This window comes from Argopecten irradians, chromosome 15 (assembly GCF_041381155.1).
Source record: "Argopecten irradians isolate NY chromosome 15, Ai_NY, whole genome shotgun sequence".
Lineage (NCBI taxonomy): Eukaryota > Metazoa > Mollusca > Bivalvia > Pectinida > Pectinidae > Argopecten > Argopecten irradians.
This window is the reverse complement of record NC_091148.1, coordinates 21,812,351-21,834,158: the sequence shown is the minus strand read 5'-3', so window position 1 is coordinate 21,834,158 and position 21,808 is coordinate 21,812,351. Positions and strand designations below refer to the sequence as shown.

At 34.0% G+C, this 21,808-nt stretch overlaps 1 protein-coding gene across 1 annotated transcript in view; it reads left to right on the top strand.

Moving 5' to 3' along the window:
* The window catches only part of LOC138308934 (two pore potassium channel protein sup-9-like), a 91,422-nt gene extending 74,165 nt beyond the window's left edge, over positions 1-17,257 (top strand). The window contains exon 4 of the mRNA XM_069249990.1: positions 8,785-17,257. Within this exon, the coding sequence (XP_069106091.1) occupies positions 8,785-9,590 (806 nt within the window). The 3' untranslated portion in view covers positions 9,591-17,257. The remainder of the gene's footprint in view (positions 1-8,784) is intronic.
* Positions 17,258-21,808: the final 4,551 nt, after the last annotated feature.

Below are 21,808 nucleotides of genomic sequence, written 5' to 3'. Positions count from 1 at the left end.
TAGTTTACACTGTGTTCATTGAATTTTACAAAAAAAAAAAAAAAAAAAAATCAACAAAGCTTTGCAGTTTGAAATTTTCAGTTTGAAAATTTACAGAAAATAGAAATGTACTTTTAAGCGGTGTTTATTGAATTGTAAAAAATATATTTTCAACAAAGTGCTAGCCTTGTTATTTGAAGTTCTGTTTTTAACTTCATTGGAAGTGTAACATAAATTACCCTTATTCAGTTATTCTATATGACATTTGTATAATGAAGGTGACAATGTACACATCGTACATAACACATACAATAAAATGTTGTATTGTGGTAACAAATTTAACATTGCTTAAAAAAAATATATTTCAATTCTCTCTTAAGGTTTAAGAAAAAAATTCATGTCATATTATAAACTATTGGAAACGCTGTAATGCAATAATTGCTTGCTCGCAAATAAGTTCCAAACAAAGAATCGCGAAATTTTACACCCGCGAAACTTTAATAATTCTAGAGTACAACAATTCAAATTGCATTCATCATTCGAATGGAATTTGGATTTTAGATAACTTAAAGATTGAATCCGTAGTTTTCAACGCTATCTCAAGTGTCCCTGAAATAACGGTACCTCGCGTGCGTCACGACATCTCGCGTAAAGTCTCGTCAATACCGGAAATGATGTCACCGCACCTCCGTCAGAAACAATTTCCATGGTAACGAGATAAAGGTGAACGTCCGTTTTATTAGATAAGGATTGACACGGAACTGTCTGGTCTTTATCATAGTCTTTAGTCGTCTTTTCGAAACGGATGCGACGTACAAAAGTTTACCTCATTATTCCAGTCTCAGAATATGTTGTGGGAAATTTGACGATAATTCGTCTAGCTTTTCCAAACATTGTGTACACGAGAAAATTTAATTTTAAGATTTTTCTCATTCGCGATTTGGTTTTTACAGACTATTTGATTATATCGTGTCTTATTGCTTTGGTAATCAGATTTTTGCGACCATATCGATAACAAACTACTGAAAATAGAATCCTCGCAAAATAACTGCATATAAAGTTTGCAATTTCGATACTTCTGGCATAGATGAAAAAAAAAAAAAAAAAAAAGAAAGAAAAAGAATGAGATATGCATGCATGAGTGTTGATCTTAAACAAGAATTCAATGAAACGATGTCATAATAGACGGTTTTTTGGTATGTTTCCGTGAGAAATACAATTTCATAGAATGAATATATATCGTACATATTTTACTTACATATATTGACTATAGCAACATACATTTCAAACAATGTCATGAATATATTTCAAAACAATCCAGGGTAGGTGGTCATTTTCTCATGTCGTCCTTTTATCGTTGCATTACATTAACACTTTCGATACTGAGAAATATTTATATTCCGATAATGATTTCATGCATACCAGGTATTTGCTAGTTTCATAAGTTACTTGAAAACTGGTGATTTTTATTTATAATCTTGCAATATGGCATCAATAAGACCGACAGATTTCTAGGAAGGCATGCTAAGTACAGTAAGGTCAAGGGACACCAAAACAAAGCATCAATGTATACCAATTCTTTGCGTATTTAGCGATCGATAGAAATTTGCGAAAATAAATAGAACAATTGCGAAAATAAATTGAAAATTGCGATAATATATTTGAAGTTGCAAAAATAAATTGAAAATTTCGAAAACAAATCGCCGCAATGTTCTTTAAAACAAAAAAAAAATTGCTAGTCGAGATCGCGTAATTCAATTGTAAACAAGTCGTTTGGCAGAAAAATGCGCGAAAATATGTCACCTCGAAAATAGATTGGTTTATAGTATGCTTAAATCATCTTAAACCTGTGTCACCACATTTCGTTGTCCTCTACACGTACCGAGGCAATCACATGCTTGCTAATCCGCTTAAAGCGAATCGTTTCTTGGCCTTATGCATTATTTAGCTTCTTTTATCATGTCAGGAAATCTACATCTCCGAGGTCGTTTCAGTAATAATTTCTAATCAGAAAGATATTGATTGCAATTGATGTCAATAATTGATAAAGATATATTTTGAAGAGAAATCAAAAAAAAAATTATCATACGTATTTATCAAACAGGTGAAATAAACTATACACACATGTCACATTTGTTTTTGTTGTTGACTAATTTAACAACATTTTAAGAATATATGGATATGTTTTCCGTGCAAAACACTCTCCGGGGTATTTGACATTTAACATTTGTTGTCGAAGACGGCCAATCTTGATATGACTTTAAATCAATCATAGAGCACTTAAAAAGTGTTGATGTATGGGATGGAGACATAACGATTGACATTATATGTATGATTATCAGATTTCAATCGTGGGGATACTTTGTGATCAATCCAATAGATTGAATTATATTTTAAGTCCACTGTGTAAAATGCGTATACAGATTATGTTATTATACAGAGCGTGTTATGTAAGACAAAAAAAAAAAAAAAAAAAACAAGTTAAAAGTACTTTTCATCCTAACTTCGGATTGATGGTTTAAATATCCATATTATATCAGCGGTTATACTAATTTCAGTATATTTCGCAGTTAAAATATACCGTACATCCTGTTATTTTTTAGTTGTTGTATAATTTTGGAGATTTTGCGGGTTATTAATTTGGAATACCTACGACAATCACATACGTGTAATATTGTATAATGGCTAATTTTTAATATCTAACTACTCCAAAATAGTTCATAATAAAGACACTGCGGAATACAAATGGGCCGACATAGATTTCGTTTATTAGAGTGGATGGGGAATTCACGGATTCCAACCAAGAACCAAAGGTTCAATTACTGCTAAACCTTTTAATTTAGCAGGTGTAAAATTTCGCGATTTATCGTTTGAAATATTCTCGCAGAGGCTCATTTTGGCAAATCTAATTCACAATCTTTAAACAGTCATTCATTCGACAGGCTTCAGAATGTAAATGCATGATTTTGATAAATTTCTCGAGATATGAATGTTTGCGACTTTCGATGAAATTAAAACCCTCACAAATATTAGTAAATATACAGTACACTGACTCAGCAACTTAACATATGTAAGGAGTTTATTATCGACTACAAAATTAGCGCGGTTATGAGATATTTCCTGATTGTCTGTGACAATAACTTGGGGAAGATTTGTACTTTGTTAGTTATGTTCTTTTGAGACGTGAAATAACAGCATTTCGTACCCGAAGCCGACGAAATGAACCTACTGGTGTGGCTTCACTTGTGATCATTTTTTTCCAGCTGAAACCTTTGATTTTCCTCCATGGCAAAACTAATACCTTCTCAATATAGGGTACTTTTAGTTGTTATTGATTTTTAACACTTTGGCGACATTTTTTCAAGCTTGTAAACAAATTTGACGCCATGAAGTGTTTTTAGATTAAATGATGTGGTGCTAGAAACGTCCTAAGGTGATAACGAATTGCGATGATTATGTATTAAACCGTTAATTGAATATTTTTTTTATAATTCATTTGCTCAATTTCATCGAAATTTCTAGATGGAATCGTTGTCGTGTAATATACAGTATAACCGCTATCAATTCGAGACATGTGATCAAATAACGAGATACATAATGAAGACTTGAGAAGTCTAACTCGGACCGAGGCTGATAGCATCTCTAAATAGCGAATCGCATCGGGACGGAAATTCCGGATCAATTATTGATGCTGGTGTTGACTTGTTTCACAGGGTGTCGTGTTTAGAGGTTTAGTGAAATAGCCAACAAACCAATTATGGTGTTATTACTTGGATAGTCGAGATACGTTTTCAAAAACACTATTTCGTTACATGTATCAATATAATGTGTGTTTTGGCAGATAAGAAACAGCAGTGTGTTGTGTTCCAAGAAAAGGCAATTAACTTGAGTGTTTTCATTGTTAGAGTCAAGATCCCTCTCAAATGAAACATAGTGTTTACCTCCCTTGGGTAAAGTTATCTCCCTTCAAACGGCTTCATATAAACATTGTAAAGAAAACTCCTTTTGTAAATGAAACCATCACCGACATTTCTGTTGATTTATATCAATCAAAAATTTTATTTCATTTCGTTATATCCGATTATAGTTTCCATGGTGGCGATTCCAATGTTTTCATATAGCCAAACTCCATGGCGATCCCATTTCAAAATTAAAGTTTATTTGCCCCCTTAGCATGCAAAGTGTATTTATCATCGAAGAACAGGCAAAAAACGTGGGTCATGATAAATAGCCAAATCGGACCCCGAGCTGGCTAGGTTTTTCTTTACAGAATTACATTTCTTTTTTGTCTAATTTACATGATTAGACGATGTAATTGAGCAAGCCGCACATTTGGTTCTCGTTGGTTAAGCATAGTTGTCCCAAATATAAAACTAGACCGATTTTGATTGGTTGAAAAGATATAAATACGCACGTGCACATACCTACACCGATGTTTACGTCCATTATACGTTATCCGTACGTGCTGTTATTGGACCGAAGACGACATTCGATATAGATTATATATATTTAGCTTTTTATGATAGAGCTAAGTAATGTATAATTAGATAGGTCATGATGGAGGTTCACGTTAAAATATACCACAGCACGTGTGTCCAATTAGATCAAAGCGAATGCATCGCCGGTTTTATTCGGGTTACCTCGGGTATGACGTACATGACACATTATAAGTGACTGGATGTATCGAATAGCAGACTTAATCTCCTATTGACTTAGTTATGTACGACGACAGGCCGTACTCCTTCAAATAACTCATATCAATGTGTACTGTATCTCAAAACATTACTTAAATTATGATTTTATAGTACGCTGCATCGCTTGCCAAACCATGTAATTTCCATATAGTCACATTCCTTTTCATTTAGACAGAATCATATACAAAATGCTTGGTTTATGGTATTTATGGTATAAAAGTTGTCAAACAATTTATTTATTCTGATAACTACGGCAATTCAAGTACCTTGCATGCAACTTATGCAACCACTAAAACATGTGAAGTCTTTTACTGTTGGGGAGGTGTTAAGTTATTGTATTCACATTTAAAAAAAAAAGTTTGTTGTCATGGTTACGCTGTAAACAACATGTTTAGCGACAGCGTCAATCAGAGGGTGCGTCAATTTAATGTCCATGGCAAATTGAGATTGGACCGTTGAGGTGACGGATTTCGTATAGTAGCTATATAGGTGAATTTTTGCAGTTTTAAGAATAGCCTGGTTTTGCATGGAATCATTACAGTCATGAGTAATCCTATGATTCAGGATTTGTTACCGGTACGTTTTTATCCTTTATCTCTAGGAGCAGAAATGTGCACAACAATAGGCCATTACAGAGAAATGCATAAATTAAGCTCTCATATCTGCTAAAACTTTAATTAATAATCATGACAAATGACATGATTTTAACCGGAAATGATCATCAAAATTAATTAATAATCGACGACATTTCTTCACACTCAATAAATCATGCTCTTCTGTACTGAATCTCCTGACCCCGTGTGTCCTATACTGACCTTAACCACCAATATTGATGACGAATTCAGTGTCCGTTGTCACCGCACGAATCAGTGCATTGGCTTCTCTAACGACTTCCGGGATGTTTCGTTAATATAGAACTAGCGACCACAATGTGACACTAATTATCGATTTCTTCACATCTTTCCGGATAGTACGTTCTAAAAATATTCCTTCGGTTCTGATTTGGAAAGACCAATTTGGCGTCTAGTTAAGCGTGTCTCTGTCGATTGAATCAAATATAATTGGAATCGCGATATGACATCAGAGCACAAGTAACGTCGCAACGACCTCCCTCACATCACGGTTTGACTGCTTCATCTAGATATTTCCTTCACTCGACGGTCACTCGGTTTGTAACATTTACCATTTTGTGTTTTGAATTATATCTGATGCATTTCTTCTTTGTATGACACAGAGTTATTTCCCTTGTGGAAAGGGAAAATATTGTGACGTCATTACTTTGTGAGCAAAATCAACGTTGTTTTCAAACACAGGACATCATAATCAATATCTTACTACAAGGGCAGATAACTCTGTAATATGCAAAAAAGAACGAAGGAATGATTTGACTTGATTTACCCGCTCTATGAAGTATACACCATTGAGATAGCATTATATACATAAGACAGAAAGACAATTATGTTATCGCAAAGAGACACAAACTGATACCACAGTCTCTTTTTTCAAGACACGCAACACCTCCATTAAGAAGTTCGTCCTTTATTGACCTTTAGGATCTCCTACTTTGCGCTGGTGATTAATGTAAAAAAATGATGTTTAACTGATCACATTTCTATTAAAAAAACACACATTTTCCTACCAAAAAGGACAAACTGCTGCATAACAGAAGTCTGCAAATAACATTTTTGCTACATTTTTATGATAATTTGCTTCAAATCAAGACTCTGAAACCTCACCAGAGAAGATTCTTAATTGCATATAGCATGTTTCGTAACATATTCCAATCAAATGTAAACGTTTTCGTCCAAGTACTCCCAAATAGGTCATTATTATGGCTTGTGGTATTGTCGAGTACTTTGTAAGTTATACTATTAAGTGTTGATCCTAGCATTTAGTGTAGAGCTAATGGGAGTTTGGCAGAGGCCATTGTTGCAGAGTTTAAGGTACCCAGGCTATGCCCCCAATGTCTAGACAGTGACCTTCTAGGCACGCGCTGTGTGGCCAAAAACGGAAAAGGTCAACCATGACCAAACGGCCGAGATTGCTTCCCGGATATGATCTGTTTATTATACCATGTGGCATATGAAGTGTATTTAAGATAGCTCGAAGTATTGTCGGAGAGGAGAAGTTTTGGCGAGTGGACACGATTTTCAGTGTCTACGATCCGTATCATATAGCAAGTGGACCATGAATCCCGAGGGTTGGGGAGCCAAGGTGCAGCTCTCTGAATTCTGTAAACCAATTTTCTTTCGTGTGCTTTTTATTCACGCGGATTTTGAGATCCAAGTAAATTCGCTAAAGTTTATGTGTGCTGATTTATATCTACACCACATAGTTGAAATGAATTTCCATTAAATTTTTAAATCCGCGATTGTTAATCTTCACCAATCTGTTTCGAAATGGAAACCGCGGAAATGTGTAGTCGCGAAAGAATGTTGGTTTACAATATTAACTTATTTGCAAAAAATATAAAATAAAAAACACAAAAATACCTCAATGAGATATAGTGGTTAAAGTAAATAGGGCATACCAGTCTCATAACAGTATACAGTAGAGCCTTGCGCGGTAAAATACCGAACTTAATGACTTGTTCATCGGTCTTTTAGGTATATTTTATTCGTAATAGCTCTCATTCGTGGTTACGAACTTTTGATATTTTATTGGTATATTTTTTGTTTGTAATCTGTGGAACAATAATAAAAGTGCTGGTTACACTGGTTGAATTGTTACCGTAAGCGTTCACATTTTAACGGTAATTTTATTGATCGATTTCATGATAGATATAGGACAAATGTGGGATAGAGAGATAAAAAACTTCTTGATAAATAGGACAAATGTGGGAAAAATAGAGAGATAGGGAAGACTTCTTGATATATTGAATTTGGTTTTATAAGTTTAACATCCTATTAACAGCCAGGGTCATGTAAGGACGTGCCAGGTTCTTTGATCGAGGAAAGCCGGAGTACCCGGAGAAAAACCACCGACCGGCGGTCAGTACCTGGCAACTGCCCCACATGGGATTCGAACCCGCACCCCAGAGGTGGAAGTCTTGTAGAAATATGTCGGGGCATCTTAAACACTCGGCCACCGTGGCCCCCGATATATAGGACAAATGTGTTCTTTAAAAAATATCAAAAAGTCTTTTATATTTTTTCCCACTGATAATGTGGAAAAGAGAGGTATAAAAGACTTCTTGATATAGGACAAATATGGGATAGAGAGACATAGATGAGAACTCCAGATGACTGCCAAATCCATTTACCGTAACCCTATTCGAAAACGCTGCAGCATTAACACGCCATCGAGCTGGCAGCATCGTCTTCCAATTCAGATAGAGAGTCCGATAGTAGCCTTTGTTTACGTCATCCGGAAGTAGATTCCACCTTATAGTGTCACGCATGCGTTTTTTGGGTACGATATTTCATTTCTGGATGTAGAAATGTTTGGGAGAGAAGGTGCAACAAATTAACGCATTCGCCATTTATATGCTTGCAATTGATGTATGATAGGTGATCGGGTGGTGTAGTGGTTAAGCCACTCGCCTTTCACCTAGCCGGCCGGGGTAGCCGGGGTTCGATCCCCGGCACGGACTTGAAAAATTTAGGGGTCACCTGCCCGATCACTTGGGTTTTCTCCGGTTTCCTACCACACTAAGATCCCTCGCGCGCTTACATTCGGGCAATCGAGAGTGCTTTGCATAAGTTGTATAACTTGTTTCGTAAACGATGTAAAATAAATAAAGTTTATATATAATTGATGTGTCTAATGTTACATGTAAATGTATATGCCTGAATAATTTGTCTTTAGAAGTTAATGCATCGTTTTACCGACCCCACAACATTTGTGCCAAATATCAGTTGTAGTTTCATAAATCAAATGTTAAACATAAAAAAATCGATGAAATGCAAAGTGTATATTTCGGAATTAGTAACATTTTGATTGTATGAATCATTGAAAATTGATATCTTCATCATTCATATCGTAACTGTCGTACATTGATGTTTTACAACCGAGGAGTTCCGATTGTAGATACCTATCTGCAAGGGAGCTAACTCTGTAGTATACGGAATTCAATGCATTGCTTTAATAAAAACCTTTTAATCTGTTGCAGGATATGGGCACAGTACACCACAAACGACTGGAGGAAAAATGTTCTGTATGTGCTACGCATTGGCTGGTATTCCATTGTGTATTGTGATGTTTCAGAGCGTCGGAGAGCGACTGAACACATTCGTAACCGTCCTTCTCAAACAAATCAAGAAATGTTTCAAGCTAAAAAATTCAGAGGTATCTCAGTCAAACTTGATCCTCGTCGCAATGAACCTGTCCATCATTGTACTGACAGCGGGGGCGGGAGTATTCTCCCATTTTGAAGGCTGGCCATATATCGACGCCTTCTACTACTGTTTTATCACATTAACTACGATAGGTTTTGGAGATTTCGTCGCCCTGCAAAAGGACGAATCGCTACAGAAAAACCCACAGTACGTCGCCTTTAGTCTATTTTATATCCTAATCGGTTTGACAGTGATTTCAGCCGCTATGAACTTACTAGTGTTACGATTTTTAACGATGAATACCGAAGATGAACGAAGAGACGAGATGGAGGCTGCTGCAGCTGCGCAGACGGCTGTAAAACTTGACGGTGACGTCATTACTTCCAACGGAAATGTTGTGTCACGTGCTCAGGAAATTCCAGAATTCAATGATCACGTGTCAGTCTGTTCCTGTTCATGCTATAATATACGATCTAAGGATAAACACCGGTACAAGGTGACAAGGTCACCGGGGAAAATCTCACATCTTCTCCAAATGCAAAGTGTGAGCTCAGGACAGGATGACGCTATCAGCAACGCCGATGATTCCAATTCTGTTGTACAATTTAATTATATTAACTGGAAACGAGCGTCAGTATAGCGAGGGCGTTATTTTACAAAGGGTGGCTGCTTAAAGAGGATTTACCAGTTTAAAGACAATGAGCGTATGTGTGCAAATGTTAATGAAGTTTAAGAAGATATTTGAGTATATATGCTGAAATTGAGATTGTGTGAGTGAGAAAGAAAAAGAAAATCATGTACTTTCGGTACAGTGAATTGTATGTTAATATTTGCCATCCTAAGTAGATGTGTCATTTTAGATTGAAACATGTTATAGCAATTTCTGCATTTAAAGGTTTAACAATTAAGTTACTTAAATATGTAACCATTAAGATTGAATCAGTAGTAATTAGACTATCTATTAGTGGAAGTTATATTTGAATTGTTTTTAAATGTCGATTTTTAATTAATTCACGATATTTTTTTTCCACATACCAGAATTCATAAATCAAACAGATAAAATCCGAATTTTATAAAATGTAAGACGGATTATGTCTTTAAGAAACAATTCCAATGTAGCAAATATAAAAAGAAATGACACAATAGGATTATTCAATAATTTGTTCAGCATTTCTGAATCACATGCATGAAGTATCGATAGTATTGAAAATATGATGAAATAAATGAGGAATGGCCGTTATTTTTTCTATACCAATTCAAATATTGTAATCTTCATGATCATTCTGGTCGGTTTTAATTTGTATTTGTTTTATAAAAAATATGTCTAATTGTATAAAAAGTTAAAAACCATCATATGAGAAAACGTTCATCTAGTAACAAGTCACGTGACCCCTCGTGCTTATCATAGCCATATCCGGTTTGGTGGTTTTCAGTTAGAAACATTTCGCTATACGTGTTTACTGTTGTGTAAGATTTATCCTAATAAGGTGCATTGTTGTGAAAATTCGTGTGAATTCCTTTTGGATTCTCCATTCATAAAAGATAAAGTCTTTTATCACCTTTTGGTTTTTTTCGTATACATGTGTATATAAGATAGTCAGCACAGTAGGAGTTACGGGTCCTTACTATAATTTAACACCAGGTGGCGCTTTTAACTATGATAGTAACTAGTCTATAGTCTGTGTTAGTTTTGTTGTTAATTATGTAGGTATATTGGCTATTTATGATGGTCATTTCATTCGAACAGTGTAATGAATTAAGGGAGTCAAATAGGAGATAAGTAAATGGCAAGTGATAAACAAGGGAGATAAATGGACGGAAAATGGTAAATAAGGGAGGTAATTGCATGGGGGAATAGTGACCAAGACTGCAATATTGGAGCAAACCCTTATCAGACCATAATAAAAGAACAAAAAAAGATTTTTTTTTAAAGTGGGATAATCAGATTCAGGGGACATAACTTGATACGGATTTTTGTATGAGTAATTACTATTTTTACAACGCAGTATTTTTGATGAGGTATTTCTACACATGACCCGTGCGTTGTCAGGGAGACATGCTATCCTCCAATGTATGGTTTGTGACCAATTCTTTGTTGTCAAAAGTTTTTTTTGTATCTATTACAAATCTTTATCTGCCTCAAAAAGGGCATTATAATCTATCAGAGTTACTTCCCTTCGTTTTACCTTAAGGGGAGTAACTCCGATATCTCACAATGCAAAAGACAATAGAATTAGGATGCACATGTTAGATGAGCTATTTTCATATCAGGATAAGTAGAAATGAACGATATTGAAGCAATAACTATTTTCTATTTAGGTGTGTTAAAAACTTTTTTTTTTCATTTGTCTACAAAGTAATGGGATGTGTACGTTTAAAATCGTCTCTGTGCCAATTGAGACCCAGTTCCTATCCTTTTTTACCTACATATCGAAGAAAAATATAAAAAAAATTGTTTCTAGATTGTTTACGACTGTTCTCAAATATTTATGATAAATGTTCAATGTGGCTAAGTTAATATGATAAGACAAAATAAAGCGACAGATGTTCCAAAGAAACATTTTTTATCTCTCTCAATGAAGAAAGTTCTCCCTCCCGAAACTTTCGGCTTAATTGTAATAAATCGGGAGCAATTGCCTAACTTGATTAGGTAAATCTATGAGTTCTTAGATTGTTGTGTCGAGGCTATTAGAGGGAATGCATACTTGTTTTAAACAAATATTTATGGTTGGAAAGTGCATGTTTTATAGATAAAAGTCACATTGGTTCCTTTACGAAGAGAAACAAAACAATTAGATATTTGATTTGGAATTTTAGAAGTCAATAGGAATGATCCACGTTGATACGTTATGCATGTAAAAACGTCCATCTTGCAATATCTGTTCGTTTCTGGACTTGTGATTTCCCTCTTCATGATGTAACAGATGCGTGATTGTCTTAATTTCCTGTCACACGACACTGCTTAAATGTTAAACATTTAGATGACTGTGACGGTGGTGAATGTGATCAAAGTTGATAGGACTCTTTTCCTTCCAATTTTTTATGTTGTGCTGTTTTTAAGGCTTGTTATCATTGTATGCGATGAAAGTGTTATAATTATTCCGAATTCTCTCAGATTTGTCCTTCCCTGGTTGGTTTAGACAATTAATTAATTGTTACATTTAATATCCACTCAATGTATGGCATTGATATCAAATAGTCAGTCAGTGTTGTGTTGTTTATTTATTTTAATCGTCAACTCATTAACTAGGGTCATTGCAAGTAATTAAAACATGTTCAATAATTTAGGTCAAGGCCTTGAGCCAAAATATCCGTCTTATAATGATTAACACGTGTGCTTTCTAAAGATCCGTTCCGTATTGTTACTAGTTGTAATTTCGATCTCCCGAGCTATCTCACTGACTGGTTGTGCTGGCGGTCGGCCTGAAGACGTATTCTGATACTTTGTGTTAAGTTTGCGCCTCCCACGTTGTTTCCTGTCTCGTTACAATACCTTGATCAAACTAATCTGCGTATCAAAACTTTAATTCTATAAAACATCCCATAAAACGGATTATCCCAGTTTCAAGGGCAGACAACTCGCTTTCAGAAAGCAAACGATACATGAAGTAATTTTAACTTTACCAGAACACCTGTTTTGAATTTTTATAAGAGTCTAGTCAAATTTATTCATTATCGACTTTTCAATATTTGCAATGGGTGTAGTTAGTCTAAAGGAAAAGGAAAATGGTTTTGTTCCTTTAAGACGTTTTCGACTTGTGACTAAATAATTGCGGGAATTTCAGATGTTGCCGATGGCTGCTGTGAAGGCAGAATCACAAATGATTTTCGGTTGAATTTGAGACATTTATATTCTAGCTAGGAAAGTTTTAATATTTAAAGGAAGAACATCAATGGTTAAGGTGATTTAAAGTTGACTTAAATACATAAATGCTCGTCAGAATTTGAAAACTCGTATTTGCTATAGCAATTTTACTCGATAGCTTGAACATGAGGTCGACTAACAAGTACACCAATATGTGTTATTTGGCTATAAATGCTTAAAAATCCACTATGGTGAAAACGAAATGTTTTATACAGGGCGTTACCATCCAATATTTAATGTGAAGCTCTATTAGATGTTCAAATAGTTTGAACGCAAGGCTATTACACAACTTTTTTTTTCTTGTTTTTGTTTGTTTTCTTTTTATTATTTTTTCTATCTATATCCCTTTGTCTCATTTATGTAGTATATCACACATAACCTATATTCTGCCAGACAGACTACAACTTATAAAGACAAACTTCAAAGGCGGAATTAAAAGAGCATGCAGCTTTTCGCACGTGCTAAACACGGGGTGCTGGCACGCGCACTGGGCTAAGTGTTGAGTCGAGCAAGATTACGGAGATAACATTCATAAAGGTTTTTGTACTAGACGAAGGTTTCGGAACAAATGGCTTCGTGGGGGAAATGAAGTGCAATTTATCCTAAAGGACGACCGTCATATTTAGGTTATGAAACCGTATCATCTATGTAGACAGACTCTTATTGTATTTTGATATTACAATTTATTATAATATTACAACACAATATGCATGCTAATACTGTAAACAGTTCATTTTCAAAACTCATTTTCCGGACATTTTGACAAGAAACTGTTTTGGATTTAGTATATCATAGTCAGAGAGACGCTTGGTTAACCAAGGAAGTTGTTGAAAAGCGCTGAAGGGACGGTGATCTAATATCAGACAAACGAAATTAGGATGTCATTGGTATTTCTACATCAAGGTCTTCGTTCTATTCTATTTTGTGAACATAACCTACAATTCAATGACAGTAACTGACAGATCTTTGTCCAAGTTATTGACTTTTCCGCGCAAGACGTAATCATATTTCGGGTTCCTTGAGTAGTCTTTGTCATGAAGTCTTCCTTTCGGCAGATACAACTACGCATGACCGGAAGTATTATCACCTATACAAACGATTGTTCAATATAGGATATGTAACAATTAAAATTTTACTACATATCTGAGAACCGATCGTTGGTATTTGTGGATTTAGCATCAAAAATGAATTTGACTCACCTTAAAGATAAAAAAGGGAAATAGATATCTATGTTTTTGTTCTTTAATTGAAATGAGAAAACTACGCAATATATCATCAATTAATTTAACTTTGCTGTATATCACTTTTCAATAGCATATTGAACAAAATGTTAACAACTATAGGCTTCGTTTTTTCAAATAAAAATAGCAACATATGTATTCCATCTTTTGCACTTACAGAGTAATCTGCCCTTGTGGTAAGGTATTGAATCGACGCCATGTGCTTTCAGAAAAAACGGCCTAAGTTTCACTTATACAATAATGACGTCACAATTGATATATCCCCACAAGGGAGGTAATTCTGTAACATGCAAATACAGAATGCATTTGACATTGCCCTTTACTCCGTATGATAAAGTAGTCGATCGATAACCTTCGGCACTTCCCGTAAACGAGATTTAAATACTCGTTTACGGAAAGTGCCGGAGGTTCCCGATTGAGAGTGTAGTTATAGCAGTTGTCTCTCTTTTCGTATCGTTTGAATGTGAAGAACTCGTATGAATGAGAAAATTTTGTCCCATATTTCACGTACTTTAAAATAAATGTATCTATTGTCTTCTTTCAAGCGTCCAATATTAATTATAATTATTTAATTACATTTTTATGTCGTTTTTATATCATGGGGCGCAAAGTCTCGCGTGACTCAGCGTGACTTGGCGTGACCTTTTAATCTAGCGTGTGACTTTGGAGTGACTTTGAGTGTGACCTTGACCTGACATTGAAAATATGCTTAATATGACCTTGAGTGTCACTGTGAATAGTTAGCATTATTCCTGTCCACTAATATTATTTCAAGTAATATAAACATATTATATATATATATATATTGGTACATATTTTGCATGCTACTTTTTTCAAAACCATTCCGATCCGAAAACCTTCCAAGCATTCGTTGGTTAAATGATATTTATTACAATGAGTATATATTGATGTTTAGTTAGATTATCAAAGGTTTTGCTCACAGGGATCCGTAAATTCAATGCAGTCTCAATAGATACAGATATCTTGGCCTTTTCAAAGTGTTTTTAGATCAGGTTTAGGCTAATAGAGATTTAGGTAAAATTCAGTAAAATTCGGTAAAATATAACTCTAATATGCTATATACTGAGCCCAGTTTCATGAACTTTTCTTAATATAAGTGATAAATTCATTAACTTAGATATAGTCATAGTAATTAACATAACAAAATATGAATATCTGCTTATCTTTGTATTAAGTTTTTAATGCTTTTCTACAGACAATTCGAATTAAAGTTTAAACTTTTTTTTCGGCTAATTAAGTAAAATACACCTCTATTTTAACTTTAAAGAATTCATTCCTTATCTTAAAAATATCCACAGTAATTAGCATTACAAAAGTCGAGAAATGTTTCTTTATTTTTTAGTTAATCAATTCCTTAATGTTAAAGTTAGAAAATTTTGGTGATAACATGGCCTGCATGTACAGGTACAGTTATTACAAGAAGTGGTTTCATTTAAAATCATAAAACGTCTTAGGTACTATAACGGCACTAAGATAGGCCCACGTGTACATCTTTGGCAGACTGTAACCAGTTTTCAAGTCCCTGTGATTTAGATTTTGCGGAATTTGATACAAAAAGTATTCAACGGTGTATTTTTTCAAACTTTACATAAAATGAATCTGACCGTCATAATTTTGACAAATGATTGGACTGGACATTATTTATTTATAAACAAAATATTTCTTTTTTTTTCTATGAAAAAATAGTTTTTAATCAATAGATTTTTTTTTATTTAATATTTGTATAATTTTGTTTTTTATTAAATTTTTGAAACATACCTGATTGTATAAAACAAACGAATTGGGCACAAGTTATGAAACTTGTAAAAGCCCAATCCCTGATACTTTTTGATGGTAAAGTAAAGTATTTATACAATGTAATTTTAAAATAAATAAGTTCAGCGTCAAAAAATAAACAATATTAATGCAAATGATTGAATAATAAAAAAATGTGCTGTGCTATGTATTATAAATCAAATATTTAATATTTAAAACATGAGGCCATATTGAGTCCAAACTGATGAAGTGTAGTTAAAAAATTTCACAATGGTGAATTTAAGCATGCGCTGCCAACACATTCGATATCATCGTCACATGTTCTAATTTGTACTAGTCTCGGTCAATCAAACGCTTGAAGCTACATGCTCTCTAACTGGCATAGCGTGTGCAGTTTTAAAGAATTTCGTTGATCGAGACTACCTGCATTACAGTACGTTAAATAGCCTCTCCCAGAGTTCATTGCGATCCTGTTGTAAGGAACGATAACTCTGGGTGGTGTATTACATTACATGATTTATATTGTGTCATGTTCCTTGGGGCGATTGCATTTTTTTCTAAATATCAATTCTGTTTGCACACGTAATACCAACAGATCCCTATTTACACCAACATTATAGCTATAATGTTAACCAAAATATTTTTAAGAACTTATAATCAAGCAAAACTATTTATTTTAATATTCTGTATTTGCATATCACAGAGTTATCTGCCCTTGCGAGTAGGTACTTATTGTTACATTATGGTATTATCAGTGTAACGCAATATATCAGATAAACGGCATATTCTTTGAAAGCATTACTAAGGAGTTATGTCACAATCGATACCTAACGCCAAGGGAGGTAACTCTGTAAAATTCAATGCCTAAATATAGGTTTAATGAATTACAATATTTGAAACATATATGTTGTTAGTAATAATCAAAAGAAGAAGATATTGAAAATGATATCAACATACCATCTACCAACATACGTTAAAACCATATCCACTGAATTTGTTTCTGTTTTGTTATATAAAAATTTAATTTCAAAGTACAATATATTTTAGATCTATCTCGTTGGTTTTTTTTCTTTTCGATGGCAAAATGAAATATTTCTAATTAGACAGTGTTTTGAAGAAAAGAATGCGTTGTGTAAAATAATAATACACAACATGCTAGGATATTTTAGAGAAAAAAAACAGGTGAAAAGATAAACAAACTTCTGCATATCTAGATATATTGTATTAGCTACAACTTACAAGGTGAGGAGAATTTCTCATCATTGGTATTTAGATGTATATTGACAGTTACAACATTTTTTTTACACATCCAGTGTTAAAACAAACATTATCAAATGTTTAACATACAACATTTTATGTTTTAATTTTTCGAAATTAAAAATGTGTCAATTGAATTTGAGAAATAAAAAACTCGCTCTATCATTACTGTTTTTGTTCATTTATCTATAATTCTATTTTGCTTGTTACAATCATTTTCATTGCCTTAAAAGTTTACAGAATCAGTCTATTAAGGAAAAACTGACGTCCCCGTTTGCAAAATCGCTTCTGATTTTAAAGAGATTATCTTTCTTTCGTGGTATAATACAGATAACATTGAATGGATTGTTTATGTTATGGAGATACTATAAAAAGCAAAGTGCCCTATTGCAAGATCATAAATGGAGATACTATAAAAAGCAAAGTGCCCTATTGCAAGATCATAAAAGGCGATATTTTCTAAATTTAGGATATTATCTTTTCTTTCTTCGTAAATAATACTTTCTTTTTCCTAAAGTCTCCCTTGACATCCTCTCACTTTTGGCATTTGGTTGAACACATACCCCTATGAGGAATGTTGTGGGTTCTGCCCCTGGTCGAGACACACCAAAGTCTATAAAAGTGTTTCTGATCCTGCTTAGCTCTCAGCATACAGGGAGTGGAACGACTGGTTCGCCCGATGTCGGTATAATGTGACCGGGTGGGATGTGTTGCTTCGTGACTTCGGCGGCATGCTTCAGTGATATAGCACTATAAAAATGGAACGAAGGACACATTGGTAAAACTCTCATCATAACACTTTGTGGCTTATATAGAGTAAACTCAGATTTTTGTTTTTTATCTCCATATCATAAAAATCAAATATTAAAATTGATTCAAGATGATGTTTTCTCGATTTCGCAAGTCATTGCATGATGGCGAAATTTTTATCCGTGAAATATTGAGATATGCTTTAGTCATATTATAACATTATAGCCATTTCACGAAAACATAAAACCGTATTAAGATCAAATTGGGGAAAAAATGACCCAAAAAATAACCGTCCATAAGATATCTCAAAAGTACAAAGATGTTGCTATAATCCAAGTTACCATCTTCATTTTCGAGACTTCAAATATATTTTCGTCTATATTTGCAAAGACAGAATAAATTGATCTGAGAATTAGTTCCAGTTTATATACCCAAAGGGATACCATACACTGTTTTAGATGTTTTAACTGTATATATACAAACCATCGATTTATATCGTACTCTTCATGGTTTATAACTAGAAGGGGAAACGTTCGCGACGACAATAGTCTACCGAACCCAGCTTGAACAGCTATGCAATCACATTTCATAATAAAACATTAAAACTACTATCTACCAGTACAATTGACGGTGATATTCAACTTTCAGTACATTGGATAAATACTGCAGCTGTTGATTAACAATTTGTTTTTACCACACGTGGTATAAATTCTGTACGCATTATCATTGGCTGACACGGTTAACTTTGACCGAACTACTTATTTCTCAGAATCACATCATCATTTATACGTCATCAATAATCAAATGACGTCATTCTATGTTGCGATCGCCGCTTGAGGTCAAAAACTGCTGTTGGAAAGCGTATGCGTCATGGTCGTTGTGTCAAAATACGTGACATTTTCATACATGTTAAATAAGCCAACATTCAGTCAGTTTAGTCATGTGACTTTCATCACCACGTGACTTAATTTAGGGCACATTTGAAACAAAATGGCGGCATATGTAATAATTGTACACGGGTGGAAAATTACATATCATAACAGATCATTATCATTAATTATCAGAACAAATTGTATTAAATGTAATCTAAATATGCACGAAAATTGAATTTAGACACTTAATAAGGAAATGACATGTAAGGTACAGCATCAAACGGAGCTGTCGCCTAGCAGTTGGAAATCAACGGTAGCTGACGTCTCACTCACAAATATTTCATAACTTACCTGGGTGCATTTTCCCAAAAATCAATAACAAATAAGAAACACAAAACATAACAGTTTATCTTAGTTGTCCGTTATCGAGCAAGTATTACCGACTATGACCTTTACCCGGACATTGGTATTCTCTGCCTATTAGTTGTCACCGCCATGACGGAAAAATGTGCCCTCAATTTTTCGCGGTCACATGACCAAATCAACGTTTTCTACCTCCTACTGAGAAGAGTTCCTTGTATCCCGGAATCGGCGTATTGACCTTAAGTTCTTGTAATAAATCTTTACGGACAATAATTTTACTGATGGGTTTCGTAGATTTAATGTGTATGAAAAGAACTTGATCGTGATGGTAATGGCTTGATGATTATCTGGCGGGAAATAAACGATGCCGTGTCGTGTGAATGATTTTACATGTAAACATGTAGTCCGACATTGAGTTTTATTTTCTGAAAGCAACTATGAGGATTTAACTCAATAAGACCTTAATGAGTATTATTATAAAGATGTTCCTAATTAGAAGAATTTGATATCGATGGGTTCTTTATCAAACGATGACTTTTGAATACTAATAAGTGTCTTTTTGCTGATGAAAATATTACTACACCTTATTTGCATATTTCGGTAAATACACGTTACCGTATCACTGCCGTATTTCTATCGGCTAAAAATGAATATGATTGTGGTAGAAACAGGTCACTTTACTCGTGGTCATTGATATTGAATTTATTCTACACTCGTAAGTTATTTTTTAAAAGTTACAAAAGACACACGTGTGGAATAAATACAATATTCAACAACCACTCATTGTGTAACCTCTATGATAGAAATGTCGATGATTTAAGTTCTCTTTAAAACTAGCCTATTCGGCTATACAAAGTACTGCTATAAAGCCGGTAACAGCGGACCGTAGCTTCCGCAAAAATGAAACAAAATCGTCGTCAATCAGATTTCGAAAACTGATGATAATAAATTTTCAAACACATGTGGAATTTATGCAGTTTGAATATTGTAATAACTGAATAAAGGGAAGTAACTCACACTGACGTGGAGATGCAACTCTCTTCTGTTTTCAAAACACTGTGGAATATCATAGGTAATAACTGAATAAAGGGAAGTAACTCACACTGACGTGGAGATGCAACTCTCTTCTGGACTCGATTTAAACATGGTCAGAAATTCTGAAATTGTTATTTTTTTAAACAGTACACATCTCTTTCCTTTTACAAATTTTAGGCCTCTTGACCATCCTCAGGTACAGGAAACAAAAACCAGCCATGTAAACTCCACATTGAACTTTTTGATATCTTTTATAAAAGAGAGGACATTTGCATTGTTTAAAGTTATCGTTCTTAAATTTCGTGTCATTCTTACTACAGGCTATAATAAACAAAACTATAATTTTGATAATTTCATGAGGTATTAAACTTTACGAATTCGGGTGGATCCGCGAATTTAGCGATATTATAACCCCATCAAACATAAGCAACTATATAGTATTACGTATTTTCTCCCTCTAGAGGACGGGTGGTTGAAAATTTATATCTGAATTAAAAGTTTCGATGTTTACATCAACATCAATATTCATAATAATTGTTATATATATACCAAAACTAATATCCTAACTATATACAAGAATATATTTTGCGTAAACATACCTTAGTCTAATATACCTGACACAAAGAGCTCTAAAATACGATGACCTGCATATTATCTTCTCTGGTGATCTTTCGTTTCGCTTTAGTCTTGATATGAACTCCTACACCTAAACATCTATATCAAAAACAATATAAATCAAGAAAATGTTTTGAGTTCTTTGTGATACACCTCATCGTCTACAATTGTATGAAGTTTTGATCAACACCATCAATTGGTGTTCAAGTTATCATCTAAAATAATCTGGTAATAATTGACTTCATGGCCTGTAAAATGCAGCCGGCATTGTGTTATCTCAGAAATTTCAACATTATTCAACGATTACTTCTATATGATAATACGGAAACAAACATCCGAAAAGAAAGACAGACGAAGACAAACTATAATTATTCCTTTCTGTTTCAGTAGTAGGGATTTTAAAATAATCGGAAACAGTTTAAAGAGTTCTTGCCCATATATTGTCATGATTATATGATGTGTAACATACATTTACATTGCAAGATCCGAATTAATACATATTTTGTAATGATCCAGGAAATTTGGTACCAATTCTCTGACACTGATTATCTGAACAAAAAGACAGACATATGACTATAGCCAAAAACACTTTTATATCTCCTTCGAAATCGCACAAACAATGGCCATGTTTAATGGTTAAAAATGCTAATGCATACATCTACAAAGAAGTACCTTGAAAGGTCTGATTTGATATAACTTAAAAAAATAAAACATGAACGAGGATCTTTGCCACTGATTCCTTGAATAAGGCCATGTACCAAGCCCGTAACGTGTCACGAAATCAGAGACAAAATGGAGGTTGTCAACACAATGAAAATCACAATAACTGTCTAGAACGGCGGGATAGAAGCCATTCATGAGTTGGTAAGTATACGGCTTTTATTTTAAAGTGCAAACGGATTATCATAAGTCGAGCTTCACAATGAAGGAGATTAAGAATTTTTAAAATAAGATTAAGTTATATCGAGTGTAAAAACGACCTATCTTTGATACCATATAAACACAATTAAATACAGTAGTGGCACCACGGCGAAGTGTTGTACGTCCAGACGTTGAACCGTATTATCATTTAGTGCTTTTCTCG